The sequence below is a fragment of the Salarias fasciatus genome, chromosome 3, assembly GCF_902148845.1.
Source record: "Salarias fasciatus chromosome 3, fSalaFa1.1, whole genome shotgun sequence".
NCBI lineage: Eukaryota > Metazoa > Chordata > Actinopteri > Blenniiformes > Blenniidae > Salarias > Salarias fasciatus.
In genome coordinates, this window is record NC_043747.1 from 25,312,883 (window position 1) to 25,340,395 (window position 27,513).

General features: G+C 44.3%; 2 protein-coding genes across 2 annotated transcripts; one reads left to right on the forward strand and one right to left on the reverse strand.

Moving 5' to 3' along the window:
* The first annotated feature begins 1,120 nt into the window (after window positions 1-1,120).
* Window positions 1,121-21,456, forward strand: LOC115380926 (protein FAM160A1-like). The gene is made up of 18 exons (XM_030082236.1): window positions 1,121-1,256; window positions 3,437-3,496; window positions 3,884-4,130; window positions 5,362-5,557; window positions 5,628-5,849; window positions 7,556-7,718; window positions 7,881-7,992; window positions 11,791-11,892; window positions 12,060-12,116; window positions 12,188-12,274; window positions 13,407-13,574; window positions 13,658-13,737; window positions 14,905-15,077; window positions 15,161-15,272; window positions 15,568-16,850; window positions 18,679-18,857; window positions 18,973-19,093; window positions 19,288-21,456. Exons 3-18 carry the CDS (start codon window positions 4,026-4,028, stop codon window positions 19,518-19,520), a joined length of 3,393 nt encoding a protein of 1,130 aa, XP_029938096.1. The 5' UTR covers window positions 1,121-1,256; window positions 3,437-3,496; window positions 3,884-4,025; the 3' UTR covers window positions 19,521-21,456.
* Window positions 21,457-24,078: 2,622 nt separating this feature from the next.
* Window positions 24,079-27,513, reverse strand: LOC115381452 (protein ALP1-like). Its single transcript, XM_030082845.1, has 3 exons — window positions 27,471-27,513; window positions 26,723-26,971; window positions 24,079-25,398 (listed from the first exon to the last, which is right to left on the reverse strand). The coding sequence occupies exons 2-3, from the start codon at window positions 26,836-26,838 to the stop codon at window positions 24,429-24,431; spliced, it is 1,086 nt and encodes a 361-aa protein (XP_029938705.1). The 5' UTR covers window positions 26,839-26,971; window positions 27,471-27,513; the 3' UTR covers window positions 24,079-24,428.

Here is a 27,513-nt window from a genome sequence, read left to right on the forward strand (position 1 = left end):
GTGTCTGTGTAGTTTTTGTGTGTCTGTCCAGATTCTGTCACACTGATTCACTCTCAAGCAGTCTCTCAAGCACACCTTTCTCATCTCTTCTCTTCACAAAAGCTGAAAACACACACACACAGGTTGTGTCCTGTTCATCTTCCGGGTTCTCCTCCTCATATCTGGAGAAAAGCTGCGAACACTGCAGTCTCTCAGCTCGCTGAAGGAGAGCAGCTCCACTGGAACTTCCTGATGTTTCCTTTACTTCATTCACTCAGGTGGAGCTACCAAGGAACAAGTTACACTGAGTTCAACTGGAGAGCTTCCACCTTCCAACACCCACTGGTATGTGATGGCGCCACCTGCAGGTTACAAATAGATCTGCACATCCAGAATTTATTGAATCTCCAAAATAACAAATTTTTAAGACTTTTATCTCATCAGGTCTGTAGTTATTTTTTAAAGTTAAATATTGCAGTTCTGACGTTCGGCCGCCAGAGGGCAGCAATGACTTCTTTTTCTCTCAGGCAGAAGGACTTCTACATTTTTTCTAAATTCATTAATTTGTTTATTACTTTAATTACTATTTTAATCTAATTCATTCATATGATAATAATAAGAATTTTGTTTTTCTCTGGGGATCTCGTTTTCACTCCAGCGTTGTTGTGTCTGTTGTTCTACGTCCTGCGTTACCATGGTGATGAACAACGCTGCCGCCATTCATAAAACCACTGTGGCATTGTTCATCGTCATCATTAATATTATGGGATAAATATCATTTACATTCAATGTGATGTTTTTAGTTTTGACTTTAAAATAGTGATAAATAAATAATAAAGGCATTATGTGCAATGAAACCTGTTCCTCTGTGTACTTTTAAATGTTTAAATATTTAAAGATTGAAAATATTGCATCCATCATAAAATGTCAAATCCAGCCAAGAAACAGTCACATTCTAGTTTTCAGGGTAAAAATTAATATTAAGCTGGACAAGTGTTTCAAAACAACCGATAAATATGTACAAATAATAAAATCAGCAGTAGATATGATATTTATGTCAAGTCAAACATGTTTTAGTTCGCTGGGGGCGTGGCCTGGTGGCTCAGTGGGCGGGGCTTCGCTCCACCTCGAGCCCGGCGGCCGGATGATTGACAGCTGAGCGGCTTAAAGCCCGAGAGACGCAGCAGAAACAATCACAAACAGGAGGTTAACGCACATTTTCTACACTTTCCTTCACTTCCTGGAGTTAAAAACCGACAGAAGCGGAGACGGAGGAGGTAAGAGACGTCTGTCGGTCAGGGGAAAGTCAAATAATTGAGTTGTGAGGTTTTAATTCTGAACACCGAGCTGTGTGACGAGTCCGGTAGAAATAAACCAAAACAACACAACAGAAAGAAGACAAACAGGATGAGGAACCAACACACTGACTGATTTCAAGCAAAATAAATCAGGAAACAGCAGCTCCAATGTGACCGGTTAATTAATTAAATCACTTTTTTTTAATTGAAACTCTTCAGGGATAAAACTGTCAGCACAATATAAATAATTAAACTTGTAAACAACGACAATAAAAAAAAACATCGATTTTTTTATCAACAAATAATAATTACAAACGTAGTAATAACAACAATAGTGAAGAGTAATAATAATACATGATATAGATTAAAAGCAGGATTACTTTTCCAAAAACAAATCATCAATAGGGTAAAACGAACCTGTCTCACGACAATACATGATGATAGGGGAAAAAAAAATCTGTATATGAAACTATAAAATCACAAATACAATGAAATGAAATGAAATGTAAATTGATAAATTCCAAAGACTACAAATTAAGTAACCACTTTAAGAAAATTAATAAAAAAGTGTAATAAATATAAGATGAAACTTAATAAATCCATGAAGATAGTAGAATAGTCAAACCAGCATTGCGAACCATCATATTGAAAGATGTTTAAATAAGTGAATAAATCAACAAACTCAAAAATAAGATGAAAAGATCAATCAATATCAGGGGAAATAATCTGGATTAAGTATATCAAACATGAACCGTTTTGCAGAATAAAATAAATACGAATAAAACTTTCTGAATTCAATTCAACCACTCAAGCTTCCTTGTATTTCACATTTTACATTTCGACCAAACTTTTGCATAAAGTCATGAAAATGTTTAATGTCTTAGAATCTTCCCCTACTTGACAATATCTGATTCTTCGCTGTAATTGTCCAGTAAAAATGTGAAGAAATGTTTTTAATATTTGAAATGGATGAACTTCAAACATCAGCCACCTCACTGATCTTCTGAATTTGTGACGTGTGACGTCTGCTTTGACCTGGATGTTTGGTGACTGTCAACTATAAACCCATCAATATGCAGAACAGCCCCGTTTTTTTTCCCCTGATTTCACGGCGACGGAGTGTTTTTAAAAAATTGCATCTTCAGTGGCTCCGAGCATTGTTGTGGTGTGAACAGAGCTCCAAAACGCAATGAAAGTTTTACATTTTCACTTGAAATCCTTCCCATTCAAATTGCCGTTAAAAAAACGTATTTTTTTACTCATAACCTTCTATTTTCTGGCGTCTTTGTTTCCGTATTTACTTTCTCCAGATGTCTCATTAGAGGAAAAAACCCAAACATCTGCATGTGACAGTGTGGACTCCACATGTCCAACTGCTGTTTCCCTTCCACTCTTAACACCAATCAGCTAAATGGATCAGAAACATGGCCATGGCATAAAATCAGGTCAGAATAATAATAATAACAAAAAAAAAAAAAAAAGAAAAGCTTGAGGTCAGTCTGTGTGTGTGTGTGTGTGTGTGTGTTTAATCCCTGGTTCGTGTGATGGCATGTGACTGTCTGACACTCCCAGGGTTTGCTGGATTGGGATTAAACATCCCCGTCTCATCTCCAGATTACGTCTCGTATTTTCCTCTCTCTCTAAGTGCACACATTCATCCATCTATCACCGGGACGACGCTCCGTAGGAATCCAGCGCTCCCCCGGAAATCCGCCCCCAAACTGCTCTGAGCGCTGTGGAGCAGACTGACAGGACTTCATGCTGCCCTGCAGAGCAAAATAAAAATAAAACCACCGGAAAACTCTACGCAGAGATGAAAACACTCGATAACGACGAGTTCTTTATCTGAAGAGGAAATCCTGCACACACACAGACACAGACACACACACACACACACACACACACACACACACACACACACACACACACACACACACACACACACACACACACACACAAAGATTACAGGCCCAGATGGTGAAGGAAGGAAGGATTTGTTTATGTGTGTGTGTGTGTCAGAGGTTCAGGTTCGCGATTCAGAAATTGTGCTTGTTTTAAACTTACCATCAGCATTTTAATCCCACCAGCCGTTATACATTCATATGGACAGATTGTTACTACGGCGACTGTCACCTCTAAGTCTCGACGTTGTGTTTCAGGTCCGGGGCCGGCGGCCGGCGGAGGCGGCCCGTCCATGACGCCTCGGCGGCGGCACAGAGGTAGGACCGCCGTCCCAGGGCTTCCTGGACTCTTGGACAGCTCTCTGGGAATTCCTGGCATTTCCCGGAACGCCCTGGGCGGGAGCCGGACGTGTCGTCGGCTTTCCTGCCCGCCGCCTGCGTCGCCTCGTTTCCTCTCCTGACCTCAGACAGACAGCTACAGATGTTCTCTCTCAGTAACAGCAGAATAAATTATGACACCACAAAAACAGATTTATCGATGTAAATCCACTGAAGGAGACGATGTTATTTTCTCTTTGGGTAACAGTTGTGTAAATGTTTCCTGTTCGGGTGCGAATGAGGTAAAACGGTTGGAGCTACTGGTGATGAGTTCTCAGAGGAACCGCCGTTAAACTTTCACTCTGTCTTCCTGTCCGCCGTCTGCAGGGGAGCGGCCGCTCGGTGAGCCCAGGGACAGAGCCTGATCCTGGGCGGAGGGAGGTGGGTGGTGAACCCCCCCCACCCTCCACCAGTGCCCACGTCAGCCGGGACATGCTGTAGCCGCCCGGCGGCTCCGTCAACAGTCACCATGATGGCCTCGGTGGTTCTCGGGGGCATCCGGAGGAAGTCTCTCACGTTGAGAGGCGTGGACCCGGAGACGTGTATGATCGTGTTCAAGAACCACTGGGCTCAGGTGAGCCCCACCACCCCCACCCACACACACCCCCACCCCCCTCCAATAAAGCCATCCACAGGCCCACTTCCCTTTCAGGATGCCGGCCCTTTATCTCCTCCGCCTCACTCTAAGCCGCTGCGCCGTGTCCTATTTTCCCTCATAATGGCTGGCCAACACAGTGTGCAATTGTGTGTGTGTGTTTTTGTGTGTGTGTGTGTGTCAGTGTGCATTACTGACCCAGACTTTGGCCCTTAAACACAAGATCCATTTAGTACAAATCGCTCTCTACTGCCGCCAAGAAATCCCACGCACACTCTGTCTGTGAGTGTGTGTGTGAGTGTGCGTACAAATGCAATTGGCACATTCGTGTATGTGTGTGTGTGTGTGTGTGTGTGTGAGAGATCCTTGTCTGAAGCAGCAGAGGTCAAAGGTTAACGCAAGTCCAGACAGTGATTGACTTTCTTCAGTTTTCTTCATCCCTCCGACAACAGTCTGTTATTTGCGGAATTTTAAATGTCTGGTAATTATATATCAGTCCTTGCTGATTCAAAGAAATACACACACAAAAAAATGATTTCGCATCTTTTTGGAGCTCAAAACCAAATGGCATAAAGAAAGGATGAAAGAAATCAGTTATGTGAAAATACAAAAACTGGGTCTTTTCTCTTAGACTGTGCAGTCATCCAAAAAATCAACCAACCAACCAGCCAGCCAAACAGTTAAATGACGAACCAGTCAATCAGTCAATAAACCAACCTACCGATCGAGAAACCAACAAGTTTATCAACGATGGAGGTAACCAACCAACCAACCAACCAACAACAAATCAGTTAAATGACAAACCAACCAATGAACCAATCAATAAGTCAAACAGTTCTTCAATTATGGAGGCAACCAACCAACCAACCAACAGCTCAGGTTGTGATCATCATTGAGGTTGTTGGTGTTTTTATATCAATGTCTGTAAGTCTTGATTTATTCAGTTGATTTTCCTTTACTTGGAGCGTTTTTTTTTTTTTTTGGGGGGGGGGGGGGGGGCTCTGGTGGAACAGTCAGATCCAGGTTCAGTTCAGGAACTTGGGGTTCCTGTGGGAGTTGGTTTTTCTCGGGTACTTTTCCCGTCGTCTGAAAACATGTAAAAGCGGCGTAAGAAACATGTTTATCGATGTTCCTGCTGGGTCTTTGGATGATTGTTTAAAATTAGAATGAGTTTAAGCTCCGGGCGTCGTCGATGTTAACCTCCTCGCAGGTGGTGAAGATCCTGGAGAAACACGAGCCGGGCCGGGGCAGCTCTGGTGCCTTGAGCTTCCTCTCCAGTCACGGCGGCGGCAGTGGTGGCTCTGGATCGTTGCGCCTTGGTCCGATTCCGGCCGATGAGGCCAGCGCCGTGCAGAACTACGTGGAGCACATGCTCTTTTTACTGATGGAGGAGGAGGCGGGACAAGGTGGGAGTTTTGTTTGGGTCTTGTTGGTGTTTGGAGGTGCTGCAGGTGCTGACTGCCGGCCGTTCACCAGGTGGAGCGATGGGGCCCATCCTGGAGTTCGTGGTGTTGGAGGGCGTGATGGAGCGGCTCTTCCTGTGGAGCCTGAGGAGGCAGTTCACCGAGGACATGAAGCTGGAGCAGCTGCGGATGTACCAGATGCTCCTGGCTCAGGCCCGGCAGCCTCTGCTGCACCATAAACCCATCCTGCGGCCGCTCATGATGCTGCTCGCCTCCTGCGCCGGGGCGGCAACCGGTGAGTCGGCCACGAACCCGTCCCAGCAGAACACACAGAGTCTGATACAGTGGGGGACCATAATGGTGCGTTCACACCGGACGCGTCGCGGGCGTCGCCGACGCTTGGGACGCCTCGAAGCTGACGCTTGTGATGCTTCGAGCACGACGCTTGACACCAGGTGGTCACAAAGCTCACGACGCTTGCGACGCTCTTGACGCGCGTCAGTTTATTGGTGCGCGGGAGGCTGATTTCTGTTTCCAGCTATGGCGGATCGCATCAGGAGAGTGGCTTGGCTTTATTTGTTAAATAAAGCTGGACCGTGTTGTCATCGGAAAAGTCGCTATTGGCTGGTCTGCTCCTCTCTGCTCTGACTGCAGCAGGGGGCGCTGCGTTAGACTGACCGCTTGTGAGTGCTATGGGATGGGGGAGGGGCTCACGGCAGCACCCGCTGCTCATTGACGACAGCAGCAAAACGTCCTGTCACGTCCACGTCTCCAGAGCACCGGAGAAGGTCGCTAGATTTGTGGCTAGTTGCTTTTGACAAAAAAAAACAGTCGCCAAGAGGCTTTGGAAAGTCGCCAGATTTAGCGAGAAAGTCGTCAAGTTGGCAACACTGGCTGGCCCGCATCGGTGCTCGGATCACTCGTAGTGATCGTATCGTCTCTGATTGGTTGACGCCCAGCAGCAGCACGTCGAAAGTTCAGTTTTCCCAACTCTCAAAAAGCGACGCTCACAACGCTCCTGACGTCGGGGACGCGCGTCATGGGCATCAGAAGCTCGAAACGCTCGAAATGCTTGAAAAGTCGACGCTCCTGACGCTCCTGACGCGCCGCCCCGCTGCCCGCTGCCCGCCGCTCCACAGCGCTCGTCCACCATAGACTTTGCATAGAAAAGCGCCGCTCACGACGCCCGCGACGCGTCCGGTGTGAACGCACCATAAGTCCGTGCACGATCAGGAGGTGTGATCAAACTGAGGCTGCACTCCGATATTATACTAACTGAACCAGGCAAATCTTAGTTCATACGAGGTCTCGGTGGTAGTTTGAAGAGCAATGAAGTCCAGATATCTCTGTCAGCTCAATCTACGTCCAGCTCCTCTGGTGGGACTCCAAATCTTTCCAAGACCAAACCAGAAATCTGATTTCCCAGAGGATCCCAGACCGACCCCAAGGCCTCCTCCCAGACCAAACCTTATCTCCCAGAGGGTCCTGGACAAGCCTTCTCCCAGTCTTCATAGACCAGGTAGTACCCTGATTAGATGCCCAAGCCATCACAAAGAGTGACGCCCCCCACCCAGCAGAGAAAACTACTTTCAGTCGCTTGTATCCGCAGTCTCATTCTTTGGGTCATGACCGAAGGAAGGTCAGCGAGGACGGGGATGGAGACCAACCCGTAAGCAGAGAGCTTAGCTTTCCAGCTCAGCTCCTCTTCACCACAACAGTCCAACACAGCAGAGGTTCTGGTAGTCTTTGACCCATAAAATAGAACCTTCTCCACGATTTATGACACCCAAATTGGGTCTCATCATCTTAATGGATCAGGATCTCCATCTTGCTGAGCTGGTAATCACTTTAAAAGACCACCTTGGAGTGCCGGAGCCGGTTTAGCTGTTTAATGACATCAAGGTGGTTTAATACGGTTAATCGCCATGCAGGTGTAACCAGTAAGATGTTGAACCGTTTACCTGGTTGGTGAGTCGTCCCCGTCCTCTCTCCCGCCCTCAGACAGCGGCGGCGTTGTGGAGGCGGAGCTTGTCCTCCTGCTGAACCAGCTCTGTGTGGCTCTGGTCAAAGACCCCTCGGTCCTGGAACTGTTCTTCCACACCAGCGAGGACCAAGGAGCCGCCAACTTTCTGCTCTTCTCTCTGCTCATCCCGTACACACACAGGTAGGTATGCACACACATCCACGTACGCAAGCAGAGGTATACACACAGGAACACACACGACAGTGCACAGTAGTCAGACAGTAAAACACCGTCCAAAAGCAGTGGTACACAACAATTATGCGTGTGTGTATGTGTGTGTGTGTGTGTGTGTGTGTGTCTCAGACAGGGTCTGGTGGGTCAACAGGCTCGGGATGCTCTGCTGCTCATCATGTCGCTGTCGGCCTCGGAGCCGCGAGTCGCTCAGCACATCGCCGAGAACACGTACTTCTGTCCTGTGAGTGACACACACACGCACACACACACACACACACACACACACACACACACACACACACACACACACACACACACACACACACACACCTACTGAGCACGTGCAGAACAACAGCGTACTGTCGTCGCAGAGCACATGACCAGGAGTAGAGTTCAAAGAAAGTTTTTTTTGGCCGGTTTCCACAGAAAAATCACATTAGCTTCAAGAAAGATTGTGATCTGGGCCAGTATCTGTTGGATGTTTTTTCCAGTTTTGACCGATAACGACATTCAACATTAACATTGTGGTTATGGCCGATAGACGACATATATAGAAATCAATACTGATATGAAAACAACTTTGTATGACCATTTTGTTACACTAAAAACCACGTAAACACAGAATACAAAAAAGTGTTTCATTTATTTGTTTTTCAAAACTTCAAATACAAAATACGAAACAAATGCAGTTAAATAAAATTAGTTTTAGGTAACGTTAAAACTTTCATCAAGAACCTCCCTGAAAGTCCAGTTTAACTTGAAAAGTTTTTAAGTAAAAAAATCGCAAATCAAATACCTTGACAAGATTTTACCTAAATCAGTTTCAACTCAAATCTGTGAAATATTCTAAATCTGTTAAAGTAAATACCCAAACACTGAAACCATGTTTCCACAATGTTACCAAAACACCAGACTTAGTTGATTTTGCTAAGTGCAAACCAGTACAACAAGAGTTGGGATGTAATAAAATAACTGCTGTTAAAACAATCTGTTCATTTAACAATGAAGCGTTCAATTGCCCTGGTTTTGCTGAGTTTTCTACATCCGTGAAGTCTTTCTGAATCACTTTGTCCCACACAGACCCTCATAATCTCATCTGAAGCGGGTTAATCTCCACATACCGTCAGGCATGAAGGGAAATGTTGAGATTATTCCTTGAGTATGTGACGACTGAGAGAGTCTACAGGGTTTGTACCGTGTCTGAACAGGATGCTTGGATGGCCGACTTGTGACCCTTTTCAGATTTTAATGAATGAGGCGTGTTGGTTTTGGAGCGACGCTCCCCCATCTCCCTTCTGCACGGTAATCCCATTATCACGAGTTATGTAATGACCTAATGAGCTCAGCTGCGTCTTCAGAGTGGAAACTGGGGATGCATCCATACCAGCAAAGGACAGGTACTAACACATAGCTAACCTGTAGTTATTTAATTTCATTTATTTATTTTTACTTACCTATTCTTATTTTTTACTTTTTATTTATTAATTTTTCTTTTACTTAGATTTTTTTTGCCTTGATAATTTTTTGTAAATATATTCTGTCAATTTTTTTGTCATGTTTTTTTTTTTTTTTTTTTACTTTTTCTTGGTTTATCTCTTCCTTTTTCATTCCGCTGGAAATATTTTCAATTGAAAAAATGCTCTAAAAATAGAAGTTCTCAACGCAAAAGAGGCCCATTGTAATTAATACCCCTTATTTAGATTACAGATAATATCAAAACAAAAAAATATTAATTCACAGTTATGACAATTTATTCTTAAAAAATGCCCTCAGATGTTAACGTTTCTGCTTTAAAATACCTTAAAATAAATACAGCTTAAAAATAAATGTGAACTATGACTACATAGAGAAAGTTTTCCCTTAATTGATGTGTGAAGATGGATTAAAGTTTTCACCTAAACTGAGTTCATTACTTCAATTTCATCTCACATCTTGCTCTTGTCTTGAGTTAAAGTAAACTCGTAATGGATTCAGGTGTAAAAATGATCGCTCGCTCTCAAACACTCACTTTTATGTTCACTTCGCTGTCAGCAGGCGGCCATGTTGAATCCATGGCTGCCAGTGACCGTCTGCTGTAGCGCAGAGGGCGAAGCCAATGTGGAAGGCAGCGAAGCACACGTGCAACCTGTGTGTGTGTGTGTGTGTGTGTGTGTGTGTGTGTGTGTGTGTGTGTGTGTGCGCGCTAAGCCCGTGTGACCGCAGCCTCGACCTCAATCTTGGCGTGGAGAGCAGATTAGTAAATCAGAGCGAGGCAGAGGGATTAGCAGGTCTGCACATGATTGGACCTGGAGACTGCAGCTGTTTCCTCAACCGGCCAGTTTAACATCAACATGTAATTATTCTTCAACCCTGAAGTGCTGAAAACACACTGTCCAGTTATTTATATCGACTCAGTCTGATTAGGAGGAAAATACTACGATCAGTCGTGTGACAAAGGAGGTTTTTATGCCAGACAAGAAAAAAAAAATCATAATGCAAATGTGTACAACACAGGAGCTACACTGCTAAATGTGTGAGCTGTTTTCTTCTCTTCACATCTCTAGAAAAGCTGTACAAAGCTTCAAGTGAAAATGGAAAACTGTCACTGGGCTTTGCACATGTTTATAAGACACAAGTGGCTGGCTGGCTGAAAATGGAACGGTAAAAGTGAAAAAACAAAACAAAAAACAAATACAAGGAGAAAAGATGTTAGAAAAAAGATGCAACTTTTTGAAAATAGCTAGCGAGGTAGACGTTTTTGAAAAGTGCTTTGGTTCCATGGAAACGGGGGAAATACAACTTAAAAAATGTTTTTAATCAGAAAATTGTTGAAGTCTTTTTTTATTTAAAGGTGTAATACAACATTTTGATTTCCGGGTGGATCACCTAAATAACTGGTGGGTCTGTTTGTCAATCATTCTGACGAGCTGCTTTCGTAAGGCGGTTCTCCGTGCTTGCGCCCAATCAGCTTCTCCCTTTTGCGCATTCAGAGTGTTTATGTAGCCGGTGAGCTTCTGAGCCAGTACTTACCGATGGCGAGTCTGACATAATGAAACTGTAGCTGTTTCGGAAAAAAAGCTTTATTTATGAGCGAGGCGGATCGCAGAAACTGTAAACAGAGCCGTGCACGCCGGAGAAGAGGAGATCGCGCTCGTACACTTCCGCGTTTCCTGGGAGAAGCAGGAGAGCCGGGCGGATGGTCTGGCGCATGCGCGTTGTTCAAAAAGTGAGTAACAGACTTGGGGCTTCGTCTTTTCGAGAAAATCGTGTATTAGACCTTTAAAAAAGAATATGCAAAAAATAAAAAACACTAACTTTTTAAAAAGAGTTTTTGAAAAGTCCTGAGTTTCAGTGGAAGGAAATACAACTCAAATGTTGAAAAGAATGATGATTTTGTTTTCTTTAAAAAGTTAATGTAAAAAAAAAAAAAAAAAAGACAATGGCTAACAAGATAGAAGTTTCTGAAACAAGTCCAACTTCCTTGAAAATGGGAGAAAACGCAACTTTTTCAAAACACTCTGACTCCATTGCACATGGGGAAAATACAAGTTTTCTTCCGAAATTACTCTGAACACACTTGAGTATTCTTCTCGTGTGTGTGTGTGTGTGTGTGTGGGGGGGGGGGGGGGGGGGGGGGTTCATGACAGACTTCACTGAGCTCTGAAGCTGCCATAGGATCATGTGTTGTATCATCACAGTATCATCAGCGTAAAGTTTAAATTTCCCATCAGAGTTCTCATTGGTAAAATGGACAGAGCTGCTTTTTCATATCAATCCACGTGACTGAAATGTCAATAAGATGATTTTAATATAGAGAATTTCTATTTATTGACTCATACGATGTCTAGACGCCGACACGTAGCACCATCTCTCCTCACTTCTCTTTGTTCTAAACTGAGTCGCTAACGATCTGCTCGGAGGTTGAATGTTGACATTTTGTCATGAGTGTGCTTATATGTGTTGACTTGTACAGAAAGTGTCAATCTGTGTGTGTGTGTGTGTGTGTGTGTGTGTGTGTGTGTGTGTGTGTGTGTGTGTGTGTGCGTGTGTGTGTTTAAAGGTGCTGGCCACAGGTCTGTCCGGTCTGTACTCGTCTCTTCCAGCCAGGCTGCAGGTTTACAGTGAGGACTGGCACTGTCTGGACCAGGCCGACTGGCAGCAGGTGCTGATCAATAACACTCATTACTGATTACTATTACTGAGGGAAATGATTTCTCTGCGTTTAGCTGCTGTCTGGTCTCGGGCCTTGCTCAGGCACCCACAGCAGTGACCCGCCCAGACCAGCAGTGTGTTGTCAGTGAAAATGACCGACTCTCACCTGGCCCACAGGTTCCGGCTCTCGTCCACTTCCTGCACTCGCTGGACTTCTGCAGCGCCGTTACGAAGGTGAAGCACAGCTCACACGCCTGCAGAGAGGGGAGGTAAACAGACGCTGACTCGCTCTCCGTCTCCCTCAGGTGGCTCATCCCTCCATCAGGACCCAGCTGCTGGGCTACATCTACAACGGCTTCCTGGTTCCCGTGCTGGCTCCGGCTCTGCACAAGGTATCAGTCCCACTCAGTCCCAACGGATATCTAAATCCAGAAAAGGTACCAGGAGAAAAACCCTGTCGGGTTCAGGAAGATCTCTGCAGAGACAGGGTTCTGTATCCGGATTTGAACCCCAGACCGATTAATGCAATTCAAGAACTGATAAGAGAACTACAGCAGATTCGAAAAGTAGAGCTTTTCGTTTAACCAGAGATATGAGGGGTTGAATTCAATTCAACATGTTTTTGGTTTCATTTCAGAAAAGTTTCAGGTTTCCATGGCAACGTTTTGAAAATGAGGTCCGTTTCTGTGGAGACAATAGAAACACTGACAGTGATGTAATTAGCATGTTGGGCCATGAGTCGGTGCTGTGGCACAATACACTACAAACATTAACAATGAACGCTTGATTTAGAAAGTCATTGTTTGCAACTACAAACCAATTTGTTGAAGAAAAATCACAAGAAACACACTGGTGAGGCGCCAAAATATTTAGTGGCACACATGAATAGCAGCAGCGTTTGATAAAAGTAGCGTTTTCCACCGTTTCTACAGAGAGAGAGGGAGAGAGTCCAAATGTTTTTGAAAAGATGTGTTTTCTTTTGTTTCTGTGGAGACAGAGTCAGAGCATTTTCCAAAAGCTGCATTTTCCACCGTTTGAAAGGACACAAAAGTCTGAACGTTTTTGAAAAGTTGTTTTCTATAGTTTCTGCAGACACGGAGTTAGAATACTTTTGAAAAGTTGCATGTTCCTCTGTTCCCATGGATGTAGAGTCGAAATATTTACAAAAAATTGTGTCTTCCTCTGTTTCCACAGAGTCAGAATGTTTTTGAAAAGTTGTGTTGTCCCTTGTTCGCATAGAAATGGAGTCTGGGTGTTTTGGAAAAGTTGTGTTTTCCATCATTTCCATAGAGACGGTGTCAGAAGGTTTTCAAAAAATTGCACTTTCCTTTGTTTCCATGGAGACAGAATCAGAGCATTTTCAAAAGTTCCACCTTGGGAGCGGCTTTCAGAAAGTTGTTTTCAGTTGCTCCTTGCAACATTGTTGTGAAAACAGACACAACAAATGCTTTGAAAGTCTTTCCGTTTGAAAATGTGGCAGTGTTGTCGGAGCCATGAGCTTCCCGTCTGCTGACTCCCCTGCAGCTGACGGTGGAGGAGGTCATGACCACCACGGCCTACCTGGACCTGTTCCTGCGCTCCATCGCCGAGCCCGCCCTCCTCCAGACCTTCCTGTCCTTCATCCTGCTGCACACGCACGACAACGTGCACATCCTGGACACACTGGTCAGCAGGGTCAACACGCCGTTCCAGGTATCGCCCCCGGCGCCCTCAGAGACCGTTTTCTCACATCGTCACCCGAAACAAACGAGGTGTATATCTGTTTTCTCCGTCAGCTGGGGACGGTGTCGCTGGCGCTCTTCAGGACTCTGATTGGTCTATTCTGTGAGGATGTGATGCTGCAGCTGGTGTTCAGGTGAGTCACAGAGACGCCTCAATAAATATCATTTATGTAGACATTATGCAGGTTATCTGGAAGAAGTTTCTATTATTTATCACAAATCATACTGGCGATGCAATAATCAGAATTATCGCATGTTGCATGTTCACCTGATCTCTTGGTATTACTTCAAATAACTCGGATAAAAAAAAGTATATTGATTTAAATTGGAGGGATGAAGTGAATCCTTTCCATTGGAATCAGGTTTGTTCTGCCCTCACAATAGTCAAAGCCCCTTTGTGATGTGTACAGTACAACATTTTAATATCTAAGAACATACTCTGTATTTTTATCATGATATTCAGAATACAGATAATTATTCTTTGAACATACTTGGATGTCATAATTGTTGTGTTATTTGGTACCATAATAAATAGAATACACATTTGTTTTATTGGGAAAATATATTTGTCTCTTTACTTTTTGATGTATCACCTGAAGAATATCCAGAGATTTAGATTTGATTTTGATGGATCTTAGCTGCAGTCACCTCCAGGCCACAGGCCAGCAGTAACATACATCCACTCTAAATCTGCTCCTGATAAGATCCTGTTCAATGAGTGACATGACTGTATTTCCCTTTTTGTCCCTGCTGTATAGCGCATCATCTGTCATCCGCCTGCTGACTGGCTGCCACAAGCTAATAAATAAAACATTGAGAAGTTCTAACAAATTCAAATTTGAATACATTTTCTCCTTTAAATAAGGAAGGACACCATTGATTTAGAATTTAGCAGAACAAATCAAAACCACCACAGCATTAAATTGTCATTTTAAGTGCTGTCCTTGGTGCTGAAGATGCGCTGAAGGCGCTGCAGCCCCAGCAGCAACTCCATCCTCTGCTGGTTTTTTTAAAAACATGATAAATTGCCTTTTTTATGCCAGTGGATCGCAAATTCAGTTTATGTGGTTTCAATTAAGAATAAGTGACACTGTACAAACAACAGTATTCACAGGGGAGTTGTGCATGCATTTGATTTTGACTGGGACGCCACGTCGGCAATGGCGAGCTCTGCTTGTGTGTTGTCTTGCAGACGTAATCCTCACTGCGTCCTCTTCGACTTCCCAATGTATGTGTGTGTCAAATCCTGTTCTTCTACATGCAGACCTCTCTCAGACCTTTCCCCTCTGTGGTGTCCTCAGGTACTTGATCCCCTGCAGCCACCTGAGCAGGACGCAGAGCTGCTCCCTGAAGCAGAGGGACTGTTACTCCTCCAGCGCCGCCTCCTTCCTGCTCCTCTTGCCCTCCTGGTGTCCCGTTTACCTCCACAACACCAGCACCCGCTCGGAGCACATCCACTGGCCCAAAGGGGCAGGTCAGTACAGCGAACTCGGACATCGTAGGGGTGAGTAGCTCACCCGTTTACCCACACTGACTGGAACGCTGCTTGTGTGTCAGATCTGTCGGTGTCGGACAGCGTCGGTTACTGTCGAGGCTCGGACTTTCTGATGGACGTAAACTACCTCCAGTACCTTTGGGACGCTCGCCAAGCTATATCCACTTCACACAGGTCAGTGTGGATTCAGTGTGTTGACTGTTTCAAGATATTATTGGAATGACTGTTGCACATCTGTTTCCTGATGAGAGTCACTACTAGGGATGCAACTATACCACTTGTTTAAAGGACATGAACAAGTATGAGTACTAATGTTTAGGCACTTTCTGATACTGATTACAATAATATATCAGCATGTAGCTAAAGGTTAGAACTCGTACTTGTCCTTTATGAAGTAGTACTAGTGCATATCTAATGGAGAAGACGTGTGACATATGTTGAGTTCTGGTATGTCTGGTTTTCTCCGCAGGGCTTGTAGCCTTTGGTCGGCTCCGTATGACGGGATCAACCCTTCGCCTCAAGAGTACCGGTCCGACACGCCAGGATACGGCGTAGAAGACGAGGATGAGCTCCCCCGCCGGGCCAAAAGTGATTCCATCTGCTCCTCGGTCATCTCTCCTCTTCCCCCCGCCGTCTCCCCTGCGCCGTCCTCCACAGATACCGTTTCCACGGGAAACCTCACCGGCAGAGCTTCCTCGGCTCTGGAGCTGGAGTGGGATGACATTTTTGGAGATGAGGATCAGTCTTCATCGCCGGCACTAAACGTTGTTTTACCAAACGGCGGAGTGATTATGGAAGTGGACAGGTGTGGTTTTTCTCCAGTGCCTCCCCAACACCTCCAGGAAATGCGACGCAGTGCGATCAAGCTCGTGCACGGGGCTTACGTGGAAGAGTCTGAGTTTCAGGACGACGTCCTGGTCTACGATCTTGTAGCCCAAAAAGACACAAAGGCGGTCATGCTGGAGAGGCTCATGGCAGCAAATCGCCGATGTCACGGAAGCTTCTCAAAGGCTCAGCGATTGGCAACAACAGGGAAGACGGTGATAGACACAGTGAACAGCATTATGTCAACGAGGAGAAGGAGCGACGACGGAGGAAAAGAGGATCGAAGGAACGTTGATGAGCATGTGAAGGAGAAGAGGGTGGAGGATTTAGGAAAGGGGGAAGGAGAAGTTTTAGTACAGACAACTATCATTGAGGGCGAGCTCCTTGTTAATGGGATTCATGTAAAGAATCATGTCATCGACGAATGTGACGACCCTCATGAAGACAAACGCTCATGCAAACCAAATGGCACCTGGAATGATTTCACGCTTTGTAACAACCATATTAACACAACCCACCAGCAGCATGCACATCACAGCACACAACCACCCGACGTCGCCAATGCTGTACCGAACGGCCATCAGGAATCTGAGCTGCAACACCTTTCCAAGTGTCCAACTCAAAGAGACTACAAAGCAGTGGCCAACAACAGCAACGGCTTCATGTCCCAATATTACGAGCTCATGCTCTCTTTGGGGGTGGAGCCAGACTGCGATGAGTTTGGAGAGGAGATTGGGATGTTCAGGAGGCGCGTGCGAGCGCTGAGGCAGAAACTAGAGGAGGAAGAAGAGGGGCTGAGAGCTGAGTTTCTTTACGGCACCTCATGGGACGAAGGAGAGGATGAAGAGGAGGAGGATGGCGAGGAGGAAGAAGTGAGAAAAAGCACTACGAAGAAAGACAGCAGGAAACATGGAGTTCCATTCACAGGTTTGTGTTTCTTTTGTGTTGCGAATGCAGCTTCTGCTGACTGAGGGCCTGTTTCCATGGCAACAGCTTCAAATGAAAACTGAAAACTTTTGTTGAGTTTTGGGGGTCCTAATTCGACTAGACAAAACCTATTTCTGGAAATGCTCTGGGTCCATCTCCTGGTAGACATCAGAAATGCTGCTGCTGCACATGCACGGTCACAAATCATACAAATGTCCATAATAATAATAATACATTTTATTTATAATGCACTTTACATTTCAATGAAATCTCAAAGTGCTACAACAGTACCAGAGTTAAAACAACAACAACAAATAACAGAGTTTAAACTGCAATACACAAATCAAAACATCAAAACAATGTCGCTGAAGGACTTCTAATAGGTCTTTTTAAATAGGAAGGTCTTGGGGCCTTTTTTAAAGACCTCCACACTTTGTGGAGCCGTCAGGGTCTCTGGGAGGGCTTTCCAGAGCCGAGGGGCAACTGCCTGAAAGGCCCTGTCTCCCATGGTGGAGAGTTTAGTCCTTGGTTGGTGAAGGCAGTAGGTGGAGGAGGAGGAGCGCAGGCTTCGCGTGGCGGTGTGGATGGTGAGTAATTCGCTGAGGTAGTCAAGGGCAGTTCCATGGATGCACTGATGGGTGAGGAGGCAGAGTTTATATTGTATTCTGTACTGTATGGGTAACCAGTGAAGGGATTTGAGGACAGGAGTGATGTGATCGTATTTGCGCCTCCTCGTCAGGATCCGGGCAGCACAGTTCTGAATGTACTGGAGTTTTTGGAGGCTCTTGCCTGGGATCCCCACGGCATTGCAGTAGTCCAACCTGGAGGAGACAAAGGCATGGACCAACCTCTCAGCATCCGGTTTGGAGAGGGAGGGACGGAGTTTGGAGATGTTTTTGAGATGGAAGAAAGAGACCTTGCAGAGGTGGCAGATGTGGGTGTCAAATGAAAGATGAGAGTCCAATCTAATTCCTAGGTTTGTAACAGAGGTAGACAGGGGAATGTTGTGATCCAAAATGGGGATGCTGTTGAGGGAGAGAGACTGGGTCTGATGTGGAGTGCCTAGTATGATGGCTTCAGTTTTATTGCTGTTGAGTTGGAGAAAGTTGGTTGCCATCCATGCCTTGATCTCCTCCAGGCAGGCTTGGAGTGTGGAGTCCATTTTCATATAAAACTGTGTGTCATCGGCGTAACAGTGGAAGGAAACCTTGTGTTTACTCAATATCTGACCTCGGGGGAGCATGTAGATGGTGAACAGGGTTGGTACAAGGACAGACCCTTGTGGTACTCCACAGGTGATGGTGTGCGGTGATGATGTTTATGATCCATGCACTCCCACGGTTAGTTTATGAAGTAGCAGCAAGGAGCAAGACGTCTGCAGCATGTGTGTGTGTGGTTTCATGACTGAAACAAACAGCATCAGCCACTCGTGGCCAAAAATGCTAACTACATTATTTTTAGTATTTGTGCCATTTCTGTTTTCTGAAATAAAAACAAAAACCGATGCTTTTACACTTGAAATGTTCTGTAAAATGATTTGGATATGATCCCTTACTGTTCAAGCATGTCAGCGTGATTACAAATCTAAGATCGATGCCAGCAGTTCTTGCTAAGCCAATGATACCAGTGTTTGAAACAACTGGGATGAATGAAAGCACAATAACTTTCAGGAAAAGCTTCACAGATAAAGCTGTGCAACTGAGTTGATCAGGAAATGGAGGAAGTGGTTCATGCTTGTGGTCCAAAACAAAACAAGTGAGATCAGCTTGATGAGCAGAACCAAGCAGCTCAATGCTGAAGTCATCTTGACTCCTTATGATTCCTGCAGGTCCGTTCATCAGCGTCCTGCTGTCCAGGCTGGAGAACCTTCTGGAAAACTCCATCGCTGTCAATCTGCTGGTGACGGGAATCCTAGCCCAGCTGGCGTCGTACCCGCAACCTCTCCTGAGGTCCTTCCTGCTCTGCACTGATGCACATAACCAGCCCAACGTACGCACGCTTTACCAGGTGACGTTCACGGTGCAACTCCAACATGAGCTGGCTCCAAGTACAGCAAATCAGCTCCTTTCTCTCAGTGTTCCACTCATCGTGCGCTTATGTCCATTTCCACGTGTTGGTGCAGGTGTTGGTGACGGTGCACGCTCAGATCGAGCGCTACGTGGCTGCCAGACCAGACTACCCGGCCCTGGTCACGCAGGCCTGGAGGTTCTTGCTGGCCAAAGACCAAGACGGCAAGTTTCGAGGTAAATGAGCGAAAACACATCCTCACAAACCTCTCTGATCAAACTGTGCCATAAAACCATGATGCTGAATCCTTGTAATCAGGTTTATTTCATCATTTCCTGTATTCATTCACTCATCTTCTCTACATTAAAGACTAGTTTTCACTTGAAACGTTGTCATGTAAACGGTGTCTGTTTCTGCTTCCCGTCCTCAGAGTGCCTGCAGTCTCAGGGCGGCGACGTCCTCCTGGACCCGGCGCTTCCCAACGGCTCGGTGAGGAACGCCCTGCCCCTCCCCCCGCTCAGCGTCCTCCCGCCCTGCCCGCCGATCCCCCCGCAGGCCAAGAGCCGCGTCTTCGCCATCGTCCTGTTCGCCGAGTTCCTGAAGGAGCTGGCGGCCATCGCCCAGGAGCACAGCATCGCCCTGGAGCCGCTCCCAAACACGTAGCGCTCGTTCAGACTCCTCAGTGCACGTGATGCAGCTGCGGCGATTTCACGTGTACGTTTGTAAAGATGTCTATACTCCTGTCAGCACTTGAAAACCTACTTTGAACAATATTTATAAAGTGAGATTATTTTGAAGATGAATCAATTCTGTGGGATGCAATATTTTTCTTCAATCTGCACGTGCATTCGTTAAGCCCCGCCCCCTCTTAGTTACTGTTGCTAACTGTAAACAACCATTGGAGCTGTTTGACCATTTTTGCATCTTAAATCTGATGCTACGATGGTTCTCTATGGGGGTTTTACATTGGCGATGTCCGGGTCAGTTGGTGGTTAAATGCTAATTGCTTCATTTGCATTTGGGGGCGGGGCTAAGCCAGAGGTCAGTTGTTTAAATCGCAGGATAAAGAGATTTTGATGCCGGAAAAAAAAATGTGAGGAACCTTAAAAGCACTCAAGTGACTTTAGTGGACATCTCTAGCTAAACAGGAAGTGGTTCAAACTCTGGGTTTTTGGTTCTTTCTTTGCATCATTTGCATGTTTTACTTTGGAGGAGTTATTACAAATCATACATTGGAGATGGGAGGAGCTAGAATAACTGTTTGTGAAGGAAAGAATGCTGACGGCGACAATCGAGATTGTCTTGTTTCTTCTGAAACTGAAATTGGGAATCCTCCCCAATTTCAGTTTCTAAAGAAACCGACCATCTCAATTAATTGAGCTAACAAATCTCATTCAATTCCCCTGGGTGAATCTGGATGTGTTGCAAAGCACTATGGGATTGATCCACAGACCGAATGGGATGATTTTCTTGGTGTTTATAAACCTAATGTGTTATTTTCCTTTTTGTTTTTTTTCTAAATCTCGATGCACTTAATTTATCATTTGATGATGTCGTGTCAAAAAAACAGTTCTGGAGAAATGTTAAGATTTTATGATTCATTCATTGACTGGGAGTGCTAAAAAGAGGCATTGCATAAAATTGCGTTCCTTGTTGATTTGTTTTGCACACTGAAAAATATGCGTCTTATTTTAAGCTTTGTTTTTGAGAATTTTGAGCCAAATCTGATTAAGTTTATTAGCAGAAAATACAGAAAAAAAAGGTGATGAAGTTTATGGACCCATTTACACAACAACTCAAGTGAAAATTCATCGTTTCAGGTGTTTCAGAAAAGTTTCACATTTACACAGCAGTGTTTTGAAATCAATGTCTGTTTCCACGGCAACGGCAGAAACACTGAAAACAATGTAGTTAGCATGATTGGCCAATTGTTGGTGCTGTTGATTGATTTTGTAATGAAACCACACACACACACACACACACATGCACAGCAGAGAACAATACACTCCAACCATTAACAATGGGAGCATTTCAACAGCAACATTTTAAAAAAGTTGCATTTTTCCTAATTGCCAAGCAGTCTGAGCATTTTCGAATGGCTCTACCTTCGAAGCAGTTTAAAAAAAAACCAGCAGCCCAACACAACTTTCATTTTCACTTGAAAATGTGTAAATGGATCCTAAAATGTCATTTTTTACATTTCTGCACCTCTGTGATCAGTGTTGATTTTTGTTTTTTTTAATCTGCACACAGACTGAAGACAAAGCCTTATTTTAGTGCAAAAATGTGGGTTTTCTTCTTCTACGCAAAGAATTTGATGAATTTTATTTTCTCTTTCTAAATTTCTGTCACTTGTGTGACTGTTGATGTGAAATACTGAATTTTAAGTCGACGTGTGTTTGGTCCACGAGGTACTGCAGATCTGCCTGACCTGAACCTTCATAGATGTGATGAACATAACAAGCCGGACAAATCTTGACATTCATGTCCTGACATGAACTCAGAATCATGAACACATTCGTTTTTCATTCTCAGAAACATGCACACACACCTGTTTCATTTCTTTCCAATGTAAAAGCCAATAAACTGATCCGATCATCAGACCCACTGTATTTGTAATCGCTTCCTCTTTCCTTCTTTCCTTGAAAATAAGTGATTAAAAAAGCCAGACTGGAATTTTCCAAATTACATGTTGACAAGCCTCAAATCTTCTGGGGGAATGTAACATGGACAGACCAGACAAACCTGGAACTTCTTGACAAGGCACATCAACTCAGTGTTCACAGATGCAAAAATAAAGCAGGCCAAGAAAAGAAGACTGGCTCTACGGGGAAACATTGGAAGAAGCTCTGTCATGTTCTGGGATCTGGTACAGTGTCTTCAATCTGTTCAGGGGACAATGAAATCTAAAGACGATCCAGATATTCCAGAGAGAAATGTCCCGCCCAGTGTCACAGGCAGTGTGGGGCAAAATTTAATTAATTAAAGTTACTTCTACGTAACTTAGTTAACTAGTTACGTCTAGACATCATAGGAATGCCGTCGCAGCGACGGGGGAGCATACTGAGGCCTTTACAGTATTCTAAAAATAACTAATTACTTGGCAAAGTAATTATTGCGTTACTTAAAAAAATGTTTGAAATATGTTAAAGAATTTAGATCTCCTCTTAATTGAACTTTGAGATGCATGTTTAGTTATTCATTATAAAGCTGAATATGATTATTAAATAAATGGACACTTGACAGAATACAGGAAACGCTGCATTAATCGAAATTATACAAAATTACTGTGTGATAAATCAAATTTCATTTGTACCGGCGATGCATTTCTACTTTTCTAAAAGAATACAACACAACGGATGTTTGTCAATAGACGTCCGCTCTTCCATTTAAAAGCTGCCTTTGAATGATCAGGGCTCTGTGGACAGGGAAGTTGGCAACAATGTATCTGTTTTAAATGACGTCATCATCTAATTTGACCAAAATATGCAAATGAACAACTATGCTAATTAGATGACGTCATTGAGAACTTTCCTGGCTGAGGAATTGGCAACAATGTATCTGTTTTAAAACTTTTTTTTTCACAAAACACAATAAAAGTGCATTACATTAAATTTCATTATTAAGCATTTAATGTAAATATTACCATTATTTCACATTACACACTTTCATTTAAGTTATTATTAACCCCTATCCTGCTTCTGTGCAGCTGGACTTTTACTGAATGTGTATTACTTTTTGTCAGATTGAAGTTAACTCTGTCACCATTGTGGTTTTTTTTTGTTTTTATTAACAGAGGGGCACTAACAATTTTGTCCATACGTATATATTGTATATTAACTCATACTTTACTTAAAAATAAATATGTTCCCTTTACTAAATTCACCTTCTCTACTGTTAAAAAATTCAAACTGGAAGGAATTCGATATATTTCCTGTTTTTTTAATTACACAATGTCTTGAAGTCTGGGATTGTATCAATAATGGATTTGTAGAGACAAAGTAACAAATCACTTATTGATCTCATTAAGATTAAGTCATTAGTTTGACACATTTCCCTAAATCTCACTGCAGCAGCAGGATAATCTAGTGTGGAAAAGGGGATTTAACACAAACTTGCCACAAGATGTCACCGTTCACTTCCTACAGCAACAGAGGAGAGGTAAAGCTGCAGGATTTCAGCTCCAGAGAGAAAAACCAGACCCAGAGCTGACTTCTTACCCCTGTTGGCACCAACGGCAGTCCTCCTCCTTCAGCGACGGAGCTGACAGCCTCTTCCTGTCAGCTCTGCAGGGAGATGACGCTGGAACGGCGGAGGATGAGGATCGAAACATATTTACACCACAGCGGTGGACCTGTTAGAGAACCACGGACCGCATCGGGATGCAACCACTCCTGGAAATGTTGGGCTCCGTCCGGAGTCCACAGCCTGCAGCTAATGTTTACAGCAACATTCAAGGACATTCAGCACCCAAACGGTAACAAAACTTCACTTTTAATGTATTTATTAGACACATCTGTGGATGAAAATATACAGAAAAAAAAAACGTATGTGTTGGACAGGATTTATTAACAAGTTTTCATGTTCTCCCTGTGTGTGGATGAGTTAAACCTGGGAATTCTTACAACCTGAAAGATGCTGCAGTTTGAATGAATCATTCAAAACCCGTGAGTCACTTCACTGACCAGTGACTCTTGCATCATAACGTCCATCAACTTGTTCACAGAGTCATTCCTGCTACAGCTGTCGAGCCACCGGCGATTGAGCAAGCCGGGATTTGAATGATTCGTTCATACTGGGAATAACCGTGATTCATCACAGCGTCATTTTGAATGATGTCATGGATCTCCCATGATTCTTGGTTCACCTTGGTTATTATTTTGGGGTGTTAAAGCAGAACTATGCAACTTTTTTACCTCAATGAATGTTTTTCAGAATCCCTGTGGGGGTAAACAAAGACTTGTCACGGTAATTCGCCTGTCCCTTCACTCCCCCCGGGGTCTGTGTCCTGAAAACAGCGCTTGCAACTTTCAGAGAATCGGACCCGACGACAACTTACGGCGCTCATACGGGAGTACAAATATAGAAGTGTGTAAAACAAACATGAAACCCTCGCTAGCGTTAGCAACGGATGGCAGAACCAAAAAGAGAAAAAAAAAATAACTTGTCTAACGGGCGGAAAACAAAAGGAAACGGGAATGGGACGCTCTCTGCACACGGGGCGGGGATGGAGGGGGGGGGGGGGGGGGGGGTGATGTGGAGGACATTTACGACAGTGAGCTTTCACAGGAGACCAGTAGGGGGAGCGCTAAAGCAAATCTTGCATAGTTCTACTTTAAGGGTGGATATTCATGACTGATTAATTTACTCTAAAAAATTTACAAAGTTACATTTGGACATGTGGAGTTCACTTTGAACTGGGAACATTTCTGGATGAATAACTTAAAGATTCTGATTTGGGCAGGTTTGCTTTTTCACGAATTCCGAGCACTGAGACGGGAAGTGACCGTAACTTCTGGGGCGGTGAAAAGAGGTTAAACCGCTGGGTGATGGACAGAACAGAGCGTTGGGCTACACGTTGTCGTCGTCCTGCCTGGGACAGTCGTGCGGATAGTGTTGACACACATCAAAAGTACCGAGAGACAGGTTGTGCAGGCAGCAGGCGGCCAGGATGATCATGACGACCCGGTCCAGGCGGGTGGTCTGCAGGTCCCGCAGACGCTTCCACCTGCACTTCATCCTGCCGAAGGCCTGCTCCACGATGCTCATGCCTTGGCTTATCTTTGTATTCCTCCTCAGGTCCGCTTCGCTCAGCGTGCCGTCGTCCTGGGTGGGCGTTATGATGAAGGGGAAGGCCCGCTCGGCGTAGGCACTGTCCCCCAGTAAGAAGTACTCCCCCATCTTCTCCTGCGACTCGGGGTAGAAATGCGATTCAGTCAACATCCTGGCGTCCTGCACCATCCCCGGCAGCCCGGCAAACACGTCGATGAAGCGCCCCTGCTCGTTGACGATGCCCTGGAGGAGGACGGAGTAGTAGGACCTGTGGTTCATGAAGTCCCCGCCCCTCTCGGACGGTCTCTGGAGCTTGATGTGGCAGCCGTCGATCACCCCGATGACCCGATCCAGTCCACAGATGCGGCGGAATGCGACGGCCGAGGCCCTCTTCTGGGAGCCGTTGGGCCAGGCGATGAAGTCGGAGCCGAGGCCCAGCATGACGGTGAGCACCTGGTGCGTGACGCGGTGCACCGACGACTGCGACACGTCGAACTTGTCGGACAGCACCCGGAGGCCGCTGCGGTTGGCCATGAACCAGAGGAACATCAGCAGCTTCTTGGGCGCCGGTATCGGCGGCACTCCCTGGCTGTGTTCGCTCTTCAGCCCGCCCTCCTGGAGCTTCGCCAGGAGGTACTCGTATTGGTACTTAGCTATTCTGAAGTGACGGGTGAACGTGTGGTCATCCATGCTCAGCATGGCCTCCCACTCCGTTCCCGTCCTCAGGCTGCTCATCCGCCGGGACTGAAGCAAAGCCAAGATGGCCGCCCTGTGGAGAGACACAAGCTGGCATCAATAATTCAAACTCTCAATCAAAAACATGATCAAATAAACAATCAACTTTTTTTTCTTTTTTTAATAAAACAACCAGTGAGTCAGAGGAATAGATTGATCCCAGTTTCATCTCCAGTGTGTCGACTGGTACAATTGGGTTTAAACTTAAAACCTTAAAGATGCACAGTACATAACGGTTCAAATCAGTCTTTTTTTTTTTAACTTATCTTTATCGGTCTGATCAGTAAAACTGGTTCAATATTTCTCTCTATGTATTTACTCTCGTGTGTGTTTGGGAAGCTTCAGTTTAGTTGAAGAATGTGCAACAACAAGATACTGTTCAGTCATGCTTCTGACATTTTTGACTGATACAGTAGATGTGAGCTGACATGACTCGTATTGGTTTACACTTTACAACATTAAAAAAACTATATAAAAAAAAACTAAACTCAGCTAATATGCAAGTGTTATTTTTTTCTGTTTGCCTTCCCAAAACATTGCTTGAGTGTTTGAACATTTAGATATGAATCATTTCCACTGACTCCACCGTCTGTTCTCAATAAGTTTGATTATTGGGAATGCAGCCAGAGCATGTTTTGATATTTCTGATTTAGCCTATTTGACAGATTTAAGTTGAAACTGATTTTATAAAATCTTTTCAGCGTATTGTGATTTAAGATTAAAAACTTGACAAGCTCAACAGAACTTTCATGGAGGAACTGCCTACAAGTTTTAAAGTTACCTAAAAATAATACCTTGAGCTGAATTTATATTTGAAGTTTTGGAGAAAAAAAAAGGCAATGACTCTTTCCTCATATTCAGCATTTACGTGGTATTCCGTGTATAAAATCACCTCAGAAAGTTGATGCACCATTGAAGATCATGTCATAAAATATTGACAACTGGCTACAATCACAATATTAAAAAATGATATCAGTCAAAATTATCAGCATATCTCCAGTATTCTTTGTTGCACGGAGTACACGTGATGAAAAGGTCTATATTTTCACAAAACCGAACCATTATGAACACAAAGCCAATTTTTACAATGCAAAATATAGTGAAGTGTTGCATTATGAGTATGTTAAAAACTCAGGAAGACACATTGTGTCAATGTTTGAGTTTGAAGAGTCATGTTTTGTTATTGTATGTTCACAGAAAAATCCCATAATCCTGCTTGTAAACCATGAATGAAAAAAACTAAAAAGCTGAAGTGGAGTGAAGAAGTTGCCAGATTTGGCCACACGCACAGTCAAGGGTTAAAGACCTCGCAACAGTCCTACTTTCGCACATTCAGCCAGGTGGTAACGGGCGCGTACCTCCTCCGTTTCCGGTCCTCCTCGTGCAGCTTCTGCACGTGCAGCAGGTGTCTGGCCTGCAGCTGTTTGTACCGAGTGAGAACCGCCACCAGAGCGGCTTTCTTCGAGGCGTCCATCGCGTCCTCCCCTCCCGCACGTAAACAACAAGAGGGAACTCGCTCTTCTACATCCGGTCCGGTTCCAGGAAGTGACGTCACGGGAAAAAGTGCGTCCGCGTCGCCGCCATCTTGGACAGGGCAACTTCTCAAACTCCGAATGAGAAAAAAAAAGACTTTATTTATCCCCAGTTTGCAACTTTTTTTTTAAAATTTTCTCTACTCATCCAATACATTTATTATTTTTTCTGGTTATATGTATATCCTTAGAAAGAAACTGTTAAAAAAAAGCAACCCATCCACCCATTCACTGACACAATTCAGTAACAGAATGCATTACTCAGAATGCTAAAATAATTAAAACATTAAAATTAAGATTAAATTAAATTAAAAGAATTAAATTAAATTAAATGAAAATAAAATGAATCAACAACAGTTTCAAGAGAAAACATCGTTTTTTAATTTCAGAAAAGTTCCCTGTTTACACTGCAACCTTTTGAATTTGTACAGTTAGTTTGAAGTGGGTGATACTCCGAATTTTGGTATCGATCCGATACCAAGTAAATACTGGGCCAGTATCGCCAATACCAATACCGATACTTTTTTTACTAGGTTTAAAAAAAAAAAAAAGTTTCCATTTTTATTTTACATACATCACAGGTAGCAGTTTCGCTGTCTGACGCTCTGAAGTAGCTC

What these genes read in the sequence shown, in the direction of transcription:
- LOC115380926 (XM_030082236.1), top strand. Translation starts at nt 4,026, where the DNA reads ATGATGGCCTCGGTGGTTCTCGGGGGCATCCGGAGGAAGTCTCTCACG. An exon ending in CCACTGGCCCAAAGGGGCAG is followed by an intron (nt 15,078 to 15,160) that starts GTCAGTACAGCG and finishes CTTGTGTGTCAG; the next exon opens with ATCTGTCGGTGTCGGACAGC. An exon ending in ACATGGAGTTCCATTCACAG is followed by an intron (nt 16,851 to 18,678) that starts GTTTGTGTTTCT and finishes TGATTCCTGCAG; the next exon opens with GTCCGTTCATCAGCGTCCTG.
- LOC115381452 (XM_030082845.1), bottom strand. Translation starts at nt 26,838, where the DNA reads ATGGACGCCTCGAAGAAAGCCGCTCTGGTGGCGGTTCTCACTCGGTAC. An exon ending in GAGGACCGGAAACGGAGGAG is followed by an intron (nt 25,399 to 26,722) that starts GTACGCGCCCGT and finishes GTCTCTCCACAG; the next exon opens with GGCGGCCATCTTGGCTTTGC.